This window comes from Bombus fervidus, chromosome 4, assembly GCF_041682495.2.
Source record: "Bombus fervidus isolate BK054 chromosome 4, iyBomFerv1, whole genome shotgun sequence".
NCBI classification, from domain to species: domain Eukaryota; kingdom Metazoa; phylum Arthropoda; class Insecta; order Hymenoptera; family Apidae; genus Bombus; species Bombus fervidus.
The window spans coordinates 1,758,805-1,779,849 of NC_091520.1; the positions used below are offsets into that span (position 1 = coordinate 1,758,805).

A 21,045-nucleotide genomic window follows, 5' to 3' on the forward strand; every position below is an offset into this window, starting at 1 on the left:
CGAACATGTAATTCTAAGGATAGCTGTCGATTAACAGGAAAATGGTGACTTACCTAAATATATACTTACCAGATGTACTTATTACTAGTGGCAACTAGTTTAATTTTAAATTTTAGTCTGTAGTAGAAATGACAAGATATGTACACATCTTTTTCTTTATTCAGATTTAGAGGAGTTATATCGATTGAAATGTTTCATAGTAATTAATTAATTATTTTGATGAACGTTTATTTTACTGAAATATAAATGTATATAATATTTATAATCTTTTACAACAAAAAAGTTTAAAAGAGAATATTTCTTATTCCAAGTTATTGCTTCCCAATATTTTTTGTTTCAAAAGAAAATATTGTACAATTCGTTGTGTAATTATATTTTATTATAGTTTCTCTTCTTTTCTTTTTATTTAAGTTCCTGTATCATATAATACAACATATTATCGATATTCCTACGTCTTATTTCAAAATTTATACCAATCTTTAGAGGAAATAATTATCGGTTTAGATTAAAAACTACAAAATTATAACTTGCTAAAATTCAAATTATTTAAATATAAAAATGATTTTTAACTTGCCGGTAAGGCCATATATTCATAACAAATGTGAATTATTTCAAAATGCAGGCAGTATTTTATATTCAAATGCTGATTATTATACAATGTAAGTGAGAATTATGAGCAATATATAGTTCTTTATAATCAAAAAATCGCAGAGAAAATAAGATTGGGGATCGAAGATTCCAATGAATAAAAATGTTCATAGTACCTCTATATCTACTGGTCTTACCCCTACTTTTTATCCGATTTCAGACGAATAGAATAAGGTCTATTCAAAAGGCGGCTAAGAAGTATCCAATCAAATGTTGCGTAGTATCGTTATGTTCAGGACGTCGCTCGCAGAATCAAGATGGCATCCGAAACTGGTGCAGGTATCGTGTCAAACGAACGATGTGATGTAAATAATACGATTCAGCAAGTATTTGATCCATTACAAGCAGAAACAAACAGTGTAAAAGTGTCGAGAACAACGTGGAATAGTGTTATCAAAGAGACAAACGAATTTTCGGACAATTTCGCTCTACATTCAATTAGGACGCCCACGATATTCTCTACAGCGTCATCGTTTAATACAAACACGGAAGGGAACGAATTACGAAGAAACGTGAATTTCATGAGCTCTTCTGGTGATGTGGAGGAACGTATTAGTTTTAAAATTCCCATTAATACTGAATTACGTACGCCTTCCTTGGAATCGCACAGCATGTCCAATCAAAGGAATGATCTGGATACTGTTACCTGTATTTCTGAACAACCAGACGGTAATATCATATTTAACTATATTAGATGTTATACGAATACATGAACTGATATATTGATTTTATTTAAAAAATTGATATACTAGAAAGGGTCGTGCGATGTAAAAATTGTGTTGATATTTATGTCAGTGGAACTATTGTTTATAGTTATTTTAATAGATTATTACGACAATATAAAAAAAAGAGTAAATATTTATATATAACTGTAATTGATTTAATAATATTTATTAATAAGTATTAGATACTAAAAATACATTTTTGTTGTATGACATAAAATATATTTTTATTATACTTTATGAAAACAAAACATTTATTTTTCTACATAAAAGGTAAACATGTATGTATTAAATTATTAATCAAGTTAAAAGATTAAGTTTATATTATAAAATAAATATTATGTGTATGTGTGTATTATAGGAAATCCAGATCATTGCAACAATGAATTAGTGAAAACCTTAATTGAGCCAGTTCAGCATGCTATTCATGTATGTATATTTGTTTATATTTATGAAATTTATATGGAAGTAATAAATAACAAAGCTTTTTGAGTTGTTATTAATCAGAATCTATAATTATTTATTAGGTTGACTTAGCATGTAGTAAAGATACAACAGTATCTGGTGGACTGCACACATTGTCAACAAAATTAGAAGGATGTGTAAATTTTGAACATGGTAATACACCTCAGTTAGGGGAAAGCCCTCAAAGTAATGGAGAAGTGATTAGTAGCCCAAGAAGTCCAGACTATCCTCCAAGAGTTTCTGATAGCCCAAACAGTCCAAATACAACACTTCCTAGTAGTATGACATCGCCAATTATGACCTCAACTGTTGTAATGGATACAGCAAAGTATGACTCGGAAAACAGAAGTAATTTAACTGCTAAAGTTTGTAAAAATCTTTCTTACTCATTTTGTGGACAATTGGAGAAAGTTGAAGAAGTTCCTGTTATGCAAATAAAATCGATCGAAGAAGAAAAAACAGATAATGAGATGGATACAATTCACAGAGATGTAAAATTAGAGCTTATTGAAGTAAAAACAGAATTGACAGATTCTCAAGAGCAATTAGGCATAATTAAATCAGATTGGACTGGTGATAGCATAGCTACAACAATAGTTGGTCGAACAGATGCTGCATTGTCTCATGATAAATCAGTAAATTGTATTGGCACTACTTCTTCGAGTTCCCATTCTAAATCATACTCATCTTCAAGAGAGAAACGAAGTAAAGAACATAGCGAACGACGTTATTGCTCACGATGTTATAAACGTAGTAAAATAAAACGAGCAAATATTGGTGTACAATGTAAACGAGATCGTAGTATAGTTTCATTAAGCAGTAAGCCAATGTCTCATCCATTTTCAAAATCTACAAATGAAAATCTCAGGTTAAATTTGCAAACAAAAAATTGCAAAATGCTTCACAATACACCAGTTAAAAGTGAGTTATTAGAAGGCCTAAAGTACAAGAAATTCATTCACATAGAGACTTATCCTAATGGTGGTGCAACTGTTGTGCATATGTATCAAGATGAAATTGATACATTATCTCATGAACAACTAGAGGAATTAGCTCAAGAATATTTTAAAGTACGTAAATATAAATACGAGTTAAAAAGTTATATTAATAATAGTTGAAAATCGCTAATATAAATCAATATAATTGTCTAAAATAATTGCATTTTAATATTACTTTAATGTTTAATAATTATTTTAAAATAACATATGATTGATTAATATGGTCTATTAAAATTGATTTTAAATGATGCAGAAAATATAAATTAATATAAGTTGTACGTTATATAATGTAACAAAATATAAATAAAAAAATTCAATATTATAGGTAGTTTTTGGAGAGGATGAAAATGGTAATGCGTATCATGTTATGGGAATAGTGCACAATGCTGCAGCATATCTTCCTGATCTCTTGGATTACATGGCAGATAATTATCCTACATTGACTGTTAAAAATGGTGTATTAGGGAGAAGCAGCGATATAGAAACTACAACTATGGTACAGTACAAAGAACAAGTGTGTAAAGCTTATAGTAATGGTACTGTTAGATATGGACCTCTCCACCAAATAAGTCTTGTAGGAACTGTTCATGAAGAAGTTGGCGGATATTTCCCAGATCTTCTACAGAAATTAGAAGAGAATACATTTTTAAAATTGGTAAGTATTGGTTCTATATTTTAAACGAAATAAATAATTAGATCTATTAAAGAAATAGAATATATTTTTTTTTATTGTTTACACATGTAGTTTTTGGTAAACATGGTTTCAAATATAAAATTACTAATTATATTCTTATGTTATGCTATATAAAGTTATGTTGTATAACATTGATATTATAATTATTTTACAACAATCTGTACAGCAATTACGAATATATTGATATATTTCCGATATATGATTATATTGAATATATTGGTAATTTGTGATCTGTATGAACCTGTGATCTGTATTATAGATAGTTTTAATAACTAAATGATACAAAGATAGAAACATTTATTGATTATTTTAATTTTTCTTTAAAAGTATTGGTCATTATCTGTGAATTTATAAACTGGTAAAAAAAGCAACTTCTGATTCTTTACTAGATGTAAGACAGTACAAGTATTTTTGAACTATAACTTTTTTCAAGAACATTTAATGTTCTATCATTGGTTAATTGAGCAATTTTGATGAAGTATTTTGTTTTAACTCTAAAAAAAAAATATAAAATTTTAAATGTGTCTAATATCCCCAATATACATTAGTACATGCTCACAAATTTTTATCGATTTAATAATACATATTTTTATTAAATGTAGGCTATAGATATATAGCATGGGGTATTTGATTCTGAAATATTAGTTTGTTTCTTTCCATATTGTACATTATAATATAAATTTAAAAATATCCTAAAAATTTTGATGTAATGTAATGGAGTAATAATATAATTTATTTGTAGGGACATATTAAAATAATTATTTTTTTCAGCTTATATTAGAGAAAGAATAAATCATATAAATATACAACTATGCCAAGAGCTAAAATTTTCATTTAAAAAAAGCTAGAAATCCGAAAGATTATAATATATATATAATAACTTACATTATAGATTAAATGCAGTAGGAACTATTTACAATAATTCTCAATGAAGCATTGATAGATATTACTCAATCATAGAACAGCCAAAAAAGAATATTTTGTTAGAAAAAAAAAAAAAAAGACAAGAAATGCATGTTTCCAAGAAAGGTGAATTTATGTTTACATACATAACTTATTAAGTCTTCACCTTTTTACTTTAGACTATGCCTTGGGGTCCATTATCTATTGTAAAGATGGATACTCCTGAAGAATCAAACGATGGTCCAATTTTATGGATCAGACCAGGTGAACAATTAGTTCCAACAGCCGATATAAATAAAAGTCCTTATAAACGGCGCAGAACGGGCATTAATGAGTTACGAAATCTACAGTATTTGCCACGCCTTAGTGAAGCTCGTGAATATATGTTTGAAGACCGTACCAAGGCACATGCTGATCATGTTGGTCATGGATTAGATAGGATGACAACAGCAGCAGTTGGTATATTGAAAGCTGTTCATGGTGGACAACCATCGGAATATAACAGAATTACAAAAGATGTTGTAGCTTTCTATGCTGGTGATTTTCCTGAGCTAGTCGAAAAATTACAATTAGATCTTCATGAACCACCGATATCACAATGTGTACAATGGGTTGAAGACGCCAAATTAAATCAATTACGTAGACAGGGTATTCGTTATGCTAGAATAAATTTGTATGATAATGATATTTACTTTTTACCGCGTAATATAATTCATCAGTTTAGAACGGTTTCCGCAGTTTCAAGTATAGCATGGCACGTTAGATTAAAACAGTATTATCAAGAATCACAACACAATTCAAGTGTTAGACATGGACGTGTAGGAAACGAGCACCGAATAAAGGAGAAGAAGCCACTGGAAACTGTAAATATAGGAGATGAGCAAAAAGAAAATACAAATCGTCAACGTGTAGAACAAAAACATTCTGTTGATTCGCTGGAAGAAAAAAAGGCAAAGGAAAGAGCTGCTGAATATCAAGGGAATTTAAAGAAATCAGATCATCATGGAAAACGTAAAGAAGATCGTAAGAGCAGAGACCATACAAGACATTCTTCCATTTCAAGTAAGAGGAAAGATTCTATAGAGAATAATGATAATTGTTCCGATCTTTTTAACAATAAGCCTGCAAAAACTAGTACAATAGAACAAAAACAAAACAATGGAAAGAGAGATGATAAAAGATCTGAAAGGAGACACGAAGATCGTCGTCGATGCAATGAAAAATCCAGTCATCATTCACACAGTAGTGGCAGTAGCAGTAGTAGCAGCAGCAGTAGCAGTAGTCATTGTGGGGAGAAAAAAAAATATGATTGTAGTAGTCATAAATTAGATCATAATCGAAGTCATCACAGTCGATCCAGCACTAATACTACATCGAATAAGGAAAGCATTTCAAATATCACAGAACCTAAATCGGCGAATAAATTCAATATTTCGGGATCTTCGTCGAAAGAAGGTAAGAGACGATTGTGCCCGCCAGAGGTTTGTTTGGAACACGAAAATTCTGATTGTAACACCGTTATTCTCGAGCCAACTGTGTTAACACAACGGCAGTTAATAGCGACAACTTACGCAACAGAAGTTGTTGATAAAGCTTTAGAAATTGCAATATATAAATCAAAGACTGACGTAGAGGAAGTCTGTCAATCTTTACGGACAGGTGTTGCAGAAGCTTCCAAAGAAATTCTGGAAAAAATTCATAAGGAAAGTTTTGAAATTGCTGAACAAAAGTACAAGGATGATAAGACAAAAATAGAACTATATTGTCAATTGTTGGAGATAGAAACTACATTGGCATTCACATCGAAAATGGAATGTGCAACTGAAAATGCAATAAAAGCGCTAATCGAAACGGCTGAAGACGAAGCAAAGGAAAGATCAAAAAATGAAAAAGTTTGTATATTAACTAGTGGTAACACGTGTGAAGAAAATTCATTACCAACGACGAAAATAACAAATTCTTCCTCAATAATCTCTACGTCTCCGTTAACAGAAACCGAAAGGCACAATAATAGGAACGTTAGCAGCGATGAAAATTCATCTAAATTAGCACCCGAGGCGCATGCAGCATACCCAGAATCTAGAAGAAAGCATAGAGATGATAAAAGTTCTAGAAATCAGCGGCATAAAGACAGAAGAGATCGAGATAGGCGTGACAGAGATCACAAGAGACATCATCATCGAAGTCTTTCGTGTAATAAATCGGAGAATAAAGCAGCAGAAAATACTAGCAAAGAAGATTCATTGAAAATTATCTCACTGCCCAAAGATTGTAACATTTCTAGTAAAAGTACCGACCGAACGGATAGTAAAGATGGCGATAGGAAATTGGAAAAAAGGAGGGACGGGCACCACAGTCATGGAAGGGATGGACAGAAAAGGTCATCCAGCAGTCGTTCATCGAAGGATGACGCAGCATCGAGTCGTTCTCATTCATCGAGTTCAAATCACAAAAGAAAGTCGAGTTCGTCCGAAGAACATAAGGAGCCAAAAAAGACATGTATAGAAAAAGACGTTGTCACAACAACAACAACAACAACAACAACAACAGAGGAGAGTACTCTCGGCACAACATTAAGTCTGATAACAGTGACAACAGTGGCTCAGACAACAACGACAAATACCGTCGTATCGACGTGAAAAGGTGAAAATTATCTTAAGCTATAGTACAATCTGCTTACTAGACATAACAGTCCGCACGGTCGAGCTCATATGCCGATAATATTATGTGTGTGGGTTCTAACTGATTTGGGTATAGTACATTTATATTGTATGTCCGAATTTACAGAAATATGAGACGCTTACCAAAATAAGAAGTATCATAAAAATATATCAGACGTCATCAAAGTAGAAATAATTGCTGCATTTTACGCAAAGACCAGTTAGAACTATTACTAATTGAAAATTTGCTACGTCATCATTTCCATGCAATTCTACACGCCTTAGCTCTAGCAAGAAAATTGAAACTGTAAAAGTAGTATTATCGTCTAAAAGCACTTTCTAAAATGAATGGCAAAAATTATTTTACTATAAAATCCTTGAGCGTCTCATATACTGTTGATAATGGAAGGAAAATGAAATAGATATTTATAGAATAGGTGACCAATATGATATATGTACAAAAGAAATTTGTACAAATTTGTGATCAGAAATTCGATCGGCACGTTACATTGCCGTACATTGTACATAGATTAATACATTAAAAATACATTAAAATAGAAGATTTGTACAACAAATCTTATCTGAACTGTAAACATATGTACATATAAATGTATGTACGTATGTGCGTGTGAGGGCTACGCGCATGTTTATGTGTGTGGCTGGGTGTATGTGTATGATTTCGTGCATGTTTATATGCACATACTGCATGTACAGTTGCATGCGCTTATATGCGTGCATACGTGTATATGTGTATGTGCGGGCGCGTACGTACGTGTGTATATGTATATATGAATAGTTGGAAAAGAAGATAGAAATGTAAATTATTTATAGTTACATTGAACATTCTCTACAAGTTGAAGATATTGATTTACTTTAAAATTTTACTTTCCTTGTTTAAACAAATATACTAAAGAGTGAAACTTGATAACCGGTCTAAGGAAAGGATTGTTCTAACTTGTAAATTACTTAAAATTCATTTTAATGGTAAAAAGAGAAACTATATCTTATGTAGTGGTTATTAAATGAAAGAAATATAACGTTCTACCAAAAGCTGTACATTAACAAAATTACACGCGTATTTTTATGTCTCTGTCACGATAAGTCTAATTATCGTAATGTATTGCCGGCGAAACTATATTAAGTGCTAGTTTTTTATATTTAAAGAATTTTTATTTATGCGACAAACTCGACGAAGATGAGCTTGTATAACATGCTCGATATGTATGTATAAGTAGTCTTACTGTGTCATATACATACAAATAATATTTAGTTTAATTAATGATTAACAATTGATACAGCGAACTGTTGCAACAACAAATCATAATATACTTTCCGCACTCAGTTAAATGTATAACAAAAAAGAACTTGCCTTTCTGGGTAAAGTGCCGGTAAATGACCGTGTAGATTTGTGCATACAGAACATTATTTAACAGTAGAAACTGTTGTAAAAAATCAATATTCGTATAAGTTAATATATTCTGTTCTACAAAAATTATAATTGGCCTATTTAACTTTATTTACGTCTAAAATTAAAATTTATTTATATAGATATTAACTTTTGGAAAATTTCAGTTTACACTTAGTACTGATAAATCAGTAGAAAACAAAAGAACGTTCGTATGATTTGTATATTCTTCTCGGATAAAGAAATTCTTTTCATTAAAATAATAAATTTTCTACAAAATAGCATTCTACTTTAACAAATTTTACAATCATTATTGATACAAGTATAACATCTGCATCATTCAATGATCATGTTTGCGCATCCTTTTGTTTTATTTAATTTTAAATTTTCTCTAAATTTCAAAGAAGTATTCTATTTGATCGTTGAATACTGCAGAATTTTCGATCGCTGCTTTCATTTGCAAACTTTTATTTTCCAGTAAAACACAAAAAAGAACGATATTATGCAATATATTTTACTAGTGTTTCTTCAAATAATTTTAAACGCATTGTCTGGTTTTTGGTTGTAATACATACTTATGAAACAAAATCTATCGAGTAAAAACTTAAAATTTCAAATACATCATATTTTATAAAATATCTAGAGTAGTTTGTGTATATGTTATCTTTAAAATACTTTACGCTATAAAGAGTCTGCCGTTTATGATAACAAACATATTATTTTGTAATATTCCTTTATATTCTTTCTCGTTCTTTTATTTTTCACATATCAGTGTGTACAGTACTGATTACGTTATTATTTCAAAGCTACATATTGCGAATATTTTCTTTAATTTTAAGTTATTTGATATCATCTTACATGTATTGTAGTATGAATAATAATATTAGTAACATTTACACATCGGTTATTATTAAGAATATCACATTAAGTTATATATATTTATATGATATGCTAAATTCATACACATAATATTAATGTACTAGTTTGTTTTCAAAAAATTTCAGATTTTAAGATCCTCAGACTCTAACATTAAAAATATTTTTTACATGCTTGTGTCACGTGGTGATTTCTTTGTTCTATTCTTATTTAAGTTATTAAATATTGAACGATTTCAATTGTCTTGCAACGCACCTATGTCGAGTCACAATTATAATATATAACAATAAATTTTAATGTTACAAAACATCTAATAGTTCTCTAGTGTTGAATTACAGCAGCATTTAGTCATGGTTTTTATATTACGTTTCACAAACAGTATTTTATTAATGCTTTAAAAATACATCAACAATGTTTTTCAAACCCTATTTACCGATGACTCCTTTAAATAATTTTATTAGAATAATATTTTAGATAAGAAAGACGTAACAAACAAAAAAGACACAAGTCAGAAGGAGTAAATAATTCCATCGACTTTATAATATTTTGTTCTTTTCCAATTAGTCGTAAATGAAATTATTTTATTTACAGATATATAGAATAAAACTTGTAATTAACATTATATTTCTTTTCGTTTTTTAATTTATGTAAGTGTATCTAAGTATCTATACCACTGACAGGCATATAAAAAGTAATTTATAGTAATTATTATAGAAAGAATGATTACAAAACATCCCAAATATTGATCCCACACTGATTAAATTTCCATAAATTTTACTTATGGAAGAATTTTGAGAATCTATATTATATACAGGGTATTACAGAACATGTGGAAACCACTTTGGGAGTTGATTGTACACCTAAAAGAAAAAGAAACCCGTGCGGACATATGAACTATCTGTCTTTGTTTATCAGATAGAAAGAACTTTTTATTTTGATTTTGTGTTATCTAAAATTACCTTTATAGAAGATGCTGAGAATCACCACCTTGCATTTCAAGCCAACCCAGTAGACGTCTTGTCATGGATTTGGATGCAATCTGAGTGGTTCCTGATGCTCTCTTCAATTTGTTGAGAAGCTCAGTTCTGAACTTTAGTACTTCAACATTTTTAATAGAGTTTGCTCTGGTTACAAAATTCGTTCTATCTTATAAACAAAGACAGACGGAGCATACATGTATATGAATGTTTTTCATTGCTTTTAGATGTATAATCGGTTCTTGAAGTGGGTTCTGCATGTTCTGTACCACTCTGTATATTATCAACATAATAACTGGACCGAAAAGAAACTGAAAACAAATTATTGTTCGTTTTGCTATGCTTTATGTTATTACACGTACTAAAGGAAAACTTGTTAAAGGCGTACTTAATCTATAGTCGTCTTTCAAATTGGACCAAATTGAAATAACAACAAAATATTTACTTCACTCTGTCATAAATTATTAGATATTTGCAAATAATTGCAAAAGTCTTCTCACTTGTATGTATTATAGTGATTTTGTTGCACTGAAACTAAGTACTTTATTGTATCGACGATTACATTTTTGCATTTATAAGAACGAAATATTTACAAATTGTAGAAAGTGCACGTTGTCGAGGTAATCATAATTTAGATTAATTTAAAACTTTGGTGCAGAGTAACTACAAAAGGATGAAGATGCGATGTTTGTTTAAGAGGTATGTTACATTTCATTATTGAATTATTTTTAAAATACAGGTTCTTATATTAACATGATTTATCAGTAACAGTTAAATTTAAATACTTTCATATATAGTTTTAGATAATGTATAATCATGTGTATGCCACTATATGATATACATATATATAAATAATAATTATTTTCACAGAAAGCACTTTAAAATTTATACCTATTAGTTTATATTTTATAAACACTCGTTAATAATCAAGTCTTATTTTGTTTCGAGGAAAGATATTTATGTTTCGTAAAATATATAACAAGGTGTATACGTATAGCATCGAATTGATGCATGTACTTACTTGTACGTATTTGGTTTTAGAAAAGCGAGAAGACTTTTACGATTGTGTCCAAATGAAGAAGCTTCGTATAAAATGAAACGACACAGGTGCTAAACATAAAATATTGTGGACTTTGAGGTGCCTTTAGTCTATTCGTCATAAATCACTATAGTTAATCAATCTATAAACGTTACGATTATTTTCACTAGGTAGAGGATAAATATAGGATACACAGCTCTGATCCCATTTAATTGCACTTAATTTTGTTTCTGAATTGACTTTATTTTGAGAACAAGTGGATGGAGAAGGTAACCGGAAATACATACGTATAAATGATTCTCTTTATGTCGATATATGTACAGTAATCATCATCGATGTAAATACACGTAAGAGAGAAACACGATATCCAAGTTTGTTTTATACGAAAGGAGTTGCTTGTAAGATCAAGCTATCCATAGAATATTTATCGATAAATTTGTATTACATTACAATAATACAGATATAATGTTGAAAAAGTACGAAGTAAAATAAATGTTGATACTTAACAGAGAGAAATATAGTTTATTTTAATATTTAAATATTATTGAAAATTAGTTCGATAAAACACTGAATTGAGATGCGATAGGCTGTTAGTTATTTCTTTTAAGAAGAAAATAGTAGAAATCGAATACACTGAGGTATTATTGAATGCAATAGCCTACATTATTCAATCTCTTATTTTATCTAAGATGTAATGTACTGATTGTGAGATTATTAGGGTGCCGTCAAACAATCAATAATATCGTCAACATTAAAAGGTTCTCAAGGAAAATGCGGTTTGTTAATAAATATTGACAATATTGTATTGGCAATATACATATATATATATACATATATATATATTGATCCTTTTAGTCAAGAACCTTGAAATATTGACAATATAGATACATACATATACGTATACATATTGATAGACTAACGGCATCCTTATGGTATTATCAAGTATAGTCAAAAAGTTTAATCAAATGTTATTTCAATTATAATTCAATATTTATAAGTTTCTAATCATTCTTCTTTAAAATATTTCTTCCTTAACGTTATTACTTCTCTTCTGAATATAATATTGAATAAGTTAATACTCTAATATTCGCTATTTATCTGGAACAAAAGATTTCATGATGTACGCGTAATTATACAGCGTATAGTATATGTATATGTAGATAAATATGTAGGTTCTATTTCATTGCCCTCTTAATACATACGTGTAGGATATACATTGTATAAACATAATTATCTAGGATGGTATCATTATTTTTAATCAATTTCATTTACCTATGATTTCCAAAATGTACCTTTGAAATTGAAATTTGGTATTTTCATTTGTCTGATCTACCTATCTGTTACAAAGACATTATTAATTCCCTTTTAACCGTAAGTTATTAAAATTTGTAGTCATTTCTTTTCATAAACGTGTTTCAGTTTTTTGGATGCATGATTTCTACTACATTATTTACTAGGGAATTCTTTAGTTGTTAAACAATATACTAAGACACGATGGCTCGTTCTCGCGAAACGAACACGCATACGTACATATATCTCTTATTATACAAATTATAAAGATGCACATAATGGCAGCTGAAAGGATTGATCGAAAGGTCTGAGAATATACGGAATTGAATTAATCTGTATATGTGTAAATATCTAATGACTTTTACGTGACATAAATACATGTATGGTTAAAGAACGATATAAGAGTTAGAGATACACACTTGTAAAGAAATCGGTACAGGGGATATACACAATAGTTAACTAAACACGCTATTATACACAATATAATTATATTATGTTAATCATGTAAAAACTGTACAAAATTATGAATATAGTAGTATGTAGTTTTACATATTATACTTATCACATATGTAGAATTCATTTCACATCGAGTTTTTAAAGAAGAAAAATAAATTACTTTTGGTCAACCATACTGCGATTTATTATTTGAAAATTAATTTGCCTTGTTTAGCTGGAAACGCACAAATATCTCGGAAAATATGAATGATACGAAAAAATGTTTCAGACAGAAGCCCCGCTGCTTAGATTGACCTCCTCTTGTTCGTGTAAGGAGGTTTGCTCGTGTGCAGGGCCATTTTGGACGATTTTTAATTGTTAATAACTAAAAAACAAAGCCGAAAACGCAGTTTTTTAATTCTTGATTTTTGTCTCATAAATATCCTGACACCTGTACAGTAATAATATGATAATAATTTCTAAGTCTTTCGATTAATAAACTAATGAAAAAAAGTTAACCTTTTTTTTTCTTAGTTTTTACAATTTTATGTTAGGAAAACATGACATTATTGGAGATGGCAGAATTTCAGTGTGAAATTCTTGACCCGTCCATATTTCTCGACCAATTTTGCGAGTTTGTATCAGGAGAACATAACAGCATAGAAGGTGACACAATTTCGGCTTGAAAATGACCTCCTATTCCAGGTATCATCAAAATTCCAAGAAAGGACATCATATTGCTATACTTGCCAAAATTTCAAGAAATGTCCTTAAATTCTCTGAATTTTTTGGTGTTTACATACATTGGTTTTTCTATTTACATTTGTGAAATTTTTTAATTTTTTGACGTTTCCCTTATTTTAACTTGTGAAAATGATAAGAGAGTAAAATGAGGCGAGGTGGACGAAGTTAAGGATCAATGATAAGACATTCGCTTTAGAAAACTTATTCATTCATTGAATTAAAAAAAAATTATACAATAATCTTTACAATTACTGTTAATTCAATAGTGATTAACGTACCTATCTATAATCTGTATTACGTAGAACATATTAAGAAATACAGCTTAATTCTGGTTTTAATCATGTATAATTTATACTTATTTTTACAATATAATTATTGTACAAACGTGTCTTTATACCTATAAATTGCGTTTCATGCCATATTTCAGGAATTAATAATTTATAGCACTTGTTATAATATAAATACAATTGTAAATCCTAAACATAATTACAAAACACGGGATGTAATGAATTATAGCTAATTACAACTATTTAGAACTAACTACAACTACTTTTATTGACGTGATAAAAGTTCTGTGCTTTCTGTTGTAGTTTCCTGATGTTGCAACAAAAGTAAACCTGCAACACACAAAAGAAATATTAATTTCACTTGTCTTACAGTATAAAAAATGAAATACAAGAATACGATAATCATTTTTGAATAATATTAATTAAAAGTAAATTCATTTGGCGCTATAAAGACTGCTGAAAGTATTTAACAGATTCACCTATACCAGTTAATCAGAGTACGCCTCGAATGCATGCAATTCAATGAAAAATAAAGAATATCGATTGGTAGCTATAGGTTTCAGGTTGGTTTAAATGTCGCGTACTTCAGTTCATCCAAGATATTAAGGATCGTAGTTGACGAAAAAATTCGAATAAAATCTCGTTCACTAATCTAGATTATTGCAAGACAATTTTCAATTTGACCGAGCGGAAACCGGTGGAGTGGTGAGGAAACGCGCGCAAATGGGAGGAAACACGTGGGAACGTACGTAAACGGGAGAAATGCGAACGGAAAGCGAACGAACACTTGTCTAAATTAATTTTCACAGTAAACTTTAATTTAATGTTAATTGGTAAATTAATTCTATGTAAAAATGTTATGTATAAGCAATTAAATCTCAAAAAATATGATGTGTTTTAGATCTTTAAAAATGTTTTATTTATATACACAATTGCAAAGAGTTTTACCAGACAGTCACGCTACAGCCCGCTTACCGACTAAGCATATATATATATATATATATGAATTTATTGACATAATACAGTAGTATTGCAAGTTGCAGGCACAAGATTGCGTTGCATTATAAATCCTAACAAGTGGATCAAAGCGCTTACTATGAACAAATTGATCAACATCGTACAGTTATTAAGCTCCAGTAGAGGTTATCAGACCTGTGAATAATACATATATACGACTGTGCTTCATAGGTACGAAATGACATTCGTGTAGTCGCAACGTTCGTATGCGGTATTGATACATGCGTTGGTGCACGAAACGGTGTTCGACTAGTTGTGAGTAGTAACAGACATCGTACCAACATTCGTGTGATCCCAGCTTTAAAAATGTGTTATTCTAGCTCAATATTTTGCATCCTGGATACTATACCGGAGCCTCAACTTTGTATCGAACCTTTTAATATTACAATTAATGCTGTTATTATTTGATATTAAACGTATAGTTCGGATACTTTTGTAACTTATGATTTGTCATTAGATCTAGTAAAATCTTTCTAACTCGAATTTGTGTTAGATTTTTTAGATGTTGATTTCAATAGAATTATCCTTACTTGTTGTCTATCCATAATAAATACAGCAATTTCAAAAATGTTTACTATACTGTAGATTTGTGTTCATTTTATTTATAAATTATAGTTCGAATACTTTCGTGTATATGTACTATTGCTGAAAGCAGAGAATGGAAGCATTGTCCATGCGAACTTAATTTAAAATAAAAGATATAAATAAGGATTAATTTACAACAAATATTTCATTAACATATAATATTTTAATAACAAATAATAAGGAACCAAAAATAATTTATCTGATCTCTCAAATTGTTAAATTTCTTAAATTTGGTATTAATATAACTTCCAGAAAACATGCTATAGTCCCAATGTGTCACGTGATAATACAGCCATGCGTCTTTTATGCAACATGGCGACCGGCAAAGGACTTGCTATCGTTTTCCGACCAAAGACTATTAATTTAATCAGCAATAATAAATTAAATAAATTGCCATGTGGTATTGTGCAAAGATGTAGCACGTGTCATCGATCTGTTACAACAGTAGCATTGAGTGTCGGCAGTTGGAACTCCAAAAAATCAAGCAAATGTAATGTATACGTCTGATCACGAATATCACGCAGATTACATCACACTAAATTTATAATACGTATTTTATTTTGAATTTGTTGACATATTAGATATATCTTGGTATTTTGAAAAAATGTTCTATTTTTAATTATATATAATATCATGAATGCCTTGTCTTCTTACTTGCTATTCTAATGAGTAAACTTTCAAAGTAAAATATAACCTGAAACTTCACAACACATGCTTTTCGTTTTTACTCCTAACAATTGTTTATAGTAGTATCTCAGATAGACTTTTGTTCTTTAAATTTTGTTCTAACATATTAATATAAATGTCTGTTAATTTTATGTTAACATGTCAAAGTTATTAACTATGTTAACAAAATTTTAAAGTAAATAAATTATACAGGGTATATAGAAAAGTTGGAGTAAATATTTAAGAGTATGTAGTACTCATCAAAACAAACAAAAATATCCTAATAATCATTGGTCCAAAAACTATTAATTTTGGAATTATAAAATATTTTTGTCAATAAGACATTAACTCACCAGCATATGTTCAATATATCTTCCATTTATTTCAACATACACTATGGCATGTTTTGTCATAGTAGCATGCACAGTTTGATATCTGACATTTCACGATTCATTGTATCAACTCATTTAATACAGCACCTAATTTACTATATATTGTACTTTTATACATTAAACATCTCATAACTCCAACACTAATAGATCTTGAACCAATATTTATTAAGGTCTTTTTAATTAATTTGAGTACATTACATGTTCCTAAACTTTTTGCCCAACTTTTGTATATATCCTATTTATTATAAATCATATTCTACTTGTAATCCTTTGCATTCTGTAAGCTTTTTACCTTTGATTCTAAGACTGATAGAATTCTAAGACAACTCTATCATTTGCTTATTATATGATTTATTTTATTAATTATACAAATTTACTAAAAATATATTTTATAATTTTTAAGTAGTTCATTAATATCTTATTTAGAGAAATAATCTCAACGAAAAATAGGTATACATGCATTACCAATATGTTTGTGTGTGTATCTTTTTCGCTATTATTATTATTATATTTAGAAAAATTCTTTCTAACATGAAATATTATTTATTAAATATAATTGCAGATATGATAGAAAATTTATCCAAAGTTCAAAGAGGAATACATACAACATGCAAACTATTAAAACGTAATTATTATGAAATATTGGGTGTATCTAAGAACGCTGCTGCAAAGGATATTAAAAAGGCTTACTATCAGCTTGCTAAAAAGTATCATCCTGATACAAATAAAGGAGATCCTGATGCAAGTAGAAAGTTTCAAGAAGTTTCAGAAGCGTATGAAGTATTAAGTGATGATCAGAAAAGAAAAGAGTATGACACGTGGGGAGCCACATCAGAACAAATGGGGATGGGACAGGGTCGTGGTGGTGGTGGTGGCCATGCTGGAGATTTTACTGAAGGTTGGCAATTCAGATCATCCATGAACCCGGAAGAATTATTTAGAAAGATATTTGGAGAAGCTGGATTTCAAAGTAATATCTTTAATGATTTTGAAGATTACCAAGAATCAAAGTATGGTTTTGGAGCTGCTCAAGAGGTACTTTTATATGTAGAGTAGAGCCTCCTTATTTCAACTAATAGGGACACAAAACTGTTTAGATAATGGAATTTTTGGGTAGTAGAACAATCACTTTTCTAATATGAAATTTCATTTATTCAAATACAGATTGAGATTAATTGATAGTTTCTTCAACTATTTGTAGATTCCATATCTTTCTGGCTGCTAAATCACATAATTTTTTCAACATAAATAACTGCATACAGTTACATTCTTCCTATACGTCAAATCGTTAAAGCTCCTTTACAAACATTACAAATGCTTCAGCATGAGAAGGCATCTCTTCATCACCACTTTTGTTTGCTGTGATCATTTGTGTAAAATCGTCATTATTATCGTGTTTATTGCGATGGAATCATTTCATTACATTAGTATATTTAAGATTTTTCTATTGTTGCCAGCACCAGAGGAATCAATGTGCTTTGAATAATTTTTAATATCATGTTTTTGATTTTTAATGTCTGTGACCGTGGCTTTTCCAACATTATGTATTTTTACTAATTCTGTCGCACTTACGAGTTATTATCACTTTCGAGTTGTTATCACTTTCGAGTTATTTAATTACGTCGTATTTTATTTCGATAGTTAGAACGTTATTAGCTGCATACTAAATTCTTGTAATCAGAATTCACTCGATCGAACAAAAAAAGAAAAAATACATTATATATGAACTAGTAGCTAATAAAATATGTACATATTTGAAACAAAAAGAGTTATCCGTTACTGAAAAATATTACTTTCGGATATTAGGGTATTCGGATTATGGCTGTTTAGATAAGGTGGATTCTACTGTATATATGTACATATATATACAGAGTGTCTCAGAATTATAAGCTTAAGTTCTAATGTTGCTGAAGTAAAATAAGCAATGAATATCTCAAAACAAATGAACCAGATTCATTGCACATATCACCTTTTTGATTCAGAATGACCAGAGTGGTCAAATATCCTGATAAAGTTGTTTCTTTGTGGGATACTATTATGTTATACATTTTGGTATATTAATTATTTACAAGTTTTATTTCTCTGATTTTTAGGTTGTTATGAATTTAACATTTTCTCAAGCTGCCAGAGGAGTGAATAAAGATATTGAGTTAAATGTAGTAGATCAGTGTCCAAAATGTTCAGGTTCACGATGTGAACCAGGAACGAAACCAGTTAGGTGCAACTATTGCAATGGAACTGGAATGGAAACAATTAGTACTGGCCCTTTTGTAATGAGATCTACTTGTCGTTATTGTCATGGTAACAGAATGTTCATTAAATATCCATGCACGGAATGTCAAGCAAAAGGACAAACGGTACAAATACATTTTTGTGTTAATTAAAATTAAGTAAATTTTTGTTTTTAATAAATATTTCTGTATGTCACAATTGTTTTAAAATAAAATATTTTAATAGGTGCAACGCAGGAAAATAACAGTTCCAGTACCAGCTGGTGTTGAAGATGGTCAAACTATTCGTATGACTGTTGGTAATAAAGAAGTATTTATAACATTCCGTGTGGAAAAATCGAAATACTTTCGAAGAGATGGTCCAGACATACATACGGATGCTCAAATTTCGTTATCACAAGCAGTACTGGGTGGTACCATCAGAATAGAAGGCGTTTATGAAGATCATACTATACAAATTCGGCCTGGCACTTCGTCCCATACTAAAATTCGACTTAATAATAAAGGAATGAAAAAAGTAAATGGCACAGGACATGGAGACCATTATGTACAAATTAAAATTGTTGTACCTACAAAATTAACTGATAAACAATTGGCATTACTACAAGCTTATGCTGAACTTGAAGATGATACACCTGGAACTATATATAGCATAACATATAAAACAGATGGTAAGGATAAACATGACGAATCATGATATTGGGAACAGTATATTACAGAAGTAGAGAAAAGTTAATAACATATTTGTGTTTTGTCTTCTTTTTTCTTCTTTATATAATAAATTAAACTTAGTAACAATTTTGAAGTTATGAATATTCTGAATAGAATTTTTTCAATAATTTTTGTTTCTCGTAAAATCAAGTATAAGATTAGATTTGTGTGTCGCTTGAGTTTCCATGTGTACCTGGCCTTGCTAATTAAATAAATGATGTAAAAATTTATATATGCGTTTCATTAGCGTTTCATATTAATTAAATATGTTTTTGAAGACTAAAAGAATGTTAACAGACTGTATAACAAATAACGTAATAATCAAACAAGTTTTATATATCTCCGTACTTTCTTTACTTTACAAGTATTTTTATCTTGAGAGTATACATACTTTTTTGGCAGGTCCAAAGATAAAAACTCAAGCGAGACAGAATACTCAAAGTGAACCAAATGATGAAAATGATGGTCTTCTTAGCAAAATCAAGAAAGCAATATTTGGGTAAAACTTGGGTGAGTGAATCTTTAGGAGGAAACGCAAAAATTATTTTATAATAAGTTCATAATAATGTGTGATCTTTTAATATAGATTATTCTGAGAAATTCTACTCTATTATATTTGTTTTACTTACAGGAACTAAACGAAGTTATACTGGTCCTTTGGATTTGTTAGAATCCATACGAATAGCATTAGGTGACAAGGATATTTCTCATATAAACTCTGGGTCTTCTGAATGCGAAGGTCGAGAAGATAAATCTCAAAATAATACTGAAATGAAAAGCAGTAGCTCGATAAATGAAGATGTTGACACAATGAGAAAACGAAAAGTATCTTAAATTCAATGACTAAAACATTATTTGCAGCATCACTAGAAGCAGTTAAACAAGAGATATAAAAGTTATTATCATGTAAAAGATTCTGATGCATCGATATTATAAATATTACTTAAATTTCAAACAAATTGACTGTAATCCACTTTTTCAAACGTAATTATATATTGGGAATATTGTTTATTTGATTAACATAGTTTGTTAATGTACTTTTGCAAATGTATTCATACAAAGACTAATAGTTACCGAAGTATCAGAATTAATAGATAATTATAGTTATATTACTTGTGTAATAAACTATGCAAACTGTCATATTTTTTACTTATGTTTTATCACTATATCCTTCATTTCATACCATACTATCCAAAACAAATTTATATGTTTAACATTTTATTATTAATTTTAATATCTTGAATTCCATTTCACTACGTTTGGTATACATTAATTTAGCGCAAATGAAACAAAACTATAA

At 29.4% G+C, this 21,045-nt stretch overlaps 2 protein-coding genes across 3 annotated transcripts; both read left to right on the forward strand.

The window, feature by feature from the left end:
- The first annotated feature begins 871 nt into the window (after positions 1–871).
- On the forward strand, positions 872–13,306 carry LOC139986989 (uncharacterized). Its single transcript, XM_072002802.1, has 5 exons — positions 872–1,317; positions 1,732–1,799; positions 1,898–2,905; positions 3,159–3,488; positions 4,610–13,306. Exons 1-5 carry the CDS (start codon positions 906–908, stop codon positions 7,067–7,069), a joined length of 4,278 nt encoding a protein of 1,425 aa, XP_071858903.1. The 5' UTR covers positions 872–905; the 3' UTR covers positions 7,070–13,306.
- Positions 13,307–15,997: 2,691 nt separating this feature from the next.
- Positions 15,998–20,885, forward strand: LOC139986624 (protein tumorous imaginal discs, mitochondrial). 2 transcript variants are annotated; one of them, XM_072002079.1, is made up of 6 exons: positions 15,998–16,235; positions 17,366–17,838; positions 18,897–19,160; positions 19,261–19,705; positions 20,148–20,255; positions 20,377–20,484. In XM_072002079.1, the coding sequence occupies exons 1-5, from the start codon at positions 16,040–16,042 to the stop codon at positions 20,246–20,248; spliced, it is 1,479 nt and encodes a 492-aa protein (XP_071858180.1). In that variant the 5' UTR covers positions 15,998–16,039; the 3' UTR covers positions 20,249–20,255; positions 20,377–20,484. The 2 variants fall into 2 exon arrangements, with proteins under 2 accessions (XP_071858180.1, XP_071858179.1); XM_072002078.1 differs by lacking the exon at positions 20,148–20,255 and having other exon boundaries at positions 20,377–20,885.
- The last annotated feature ends 160 nt before the right edge of the window (positions 20,886–21,045 follow it).

What these genes read in the sequence shown, in the direction of transcription:
- LOC139986989 (XM_072002802.1), top strand. Translation starts at nt 906, where the DNA reads ATGGCATCCGAAACTGGTGCAGGTATCGTGTCAAACGAACGATGTGAT. An exon ending in CAGTTCAGCATGCTATTCAT is followed by an intron (nt 1,800 to 1,897) that starts GTATGTATATTT and finishes ATTATTTATTAG; the next exon opens with GTTGACTTAGCATGTAGTAA. An exon ending in AGAATACATTTTTAAAATTG is followed by an intron (nt 3,489 to 4,609) that starts GTAAGTATTGGT and finishes TTTTTACTTTAG; the next exon opens with ACTATGCCTTGGGGTCCATT.
- LOC139986624 (XM_072002078.1), top strand. Translation starts at nt 16,040, where the DNA reads ATGCGTCTTTTATGCAACATGGCGACCGGCAAAGGACTTGCTATCGTT. An exon ending in GTCAAGCAAAAGGACAAACG is followed by an intron (nt 19,161 to 19,260) that starts GTACAAATACAT and finishes ATATTTTAATAG; the next exon opens with GTGCAACGCAGGAAAATAAC. An exon ending in CATAACATATAAAACAGATG is followed by an intron (nt 19,706 to 20,376) that starts GTAAGGATAAAC and finishes TTTTACTTACAG; the next exon opens with GAACTAAACGAAGTTATACT.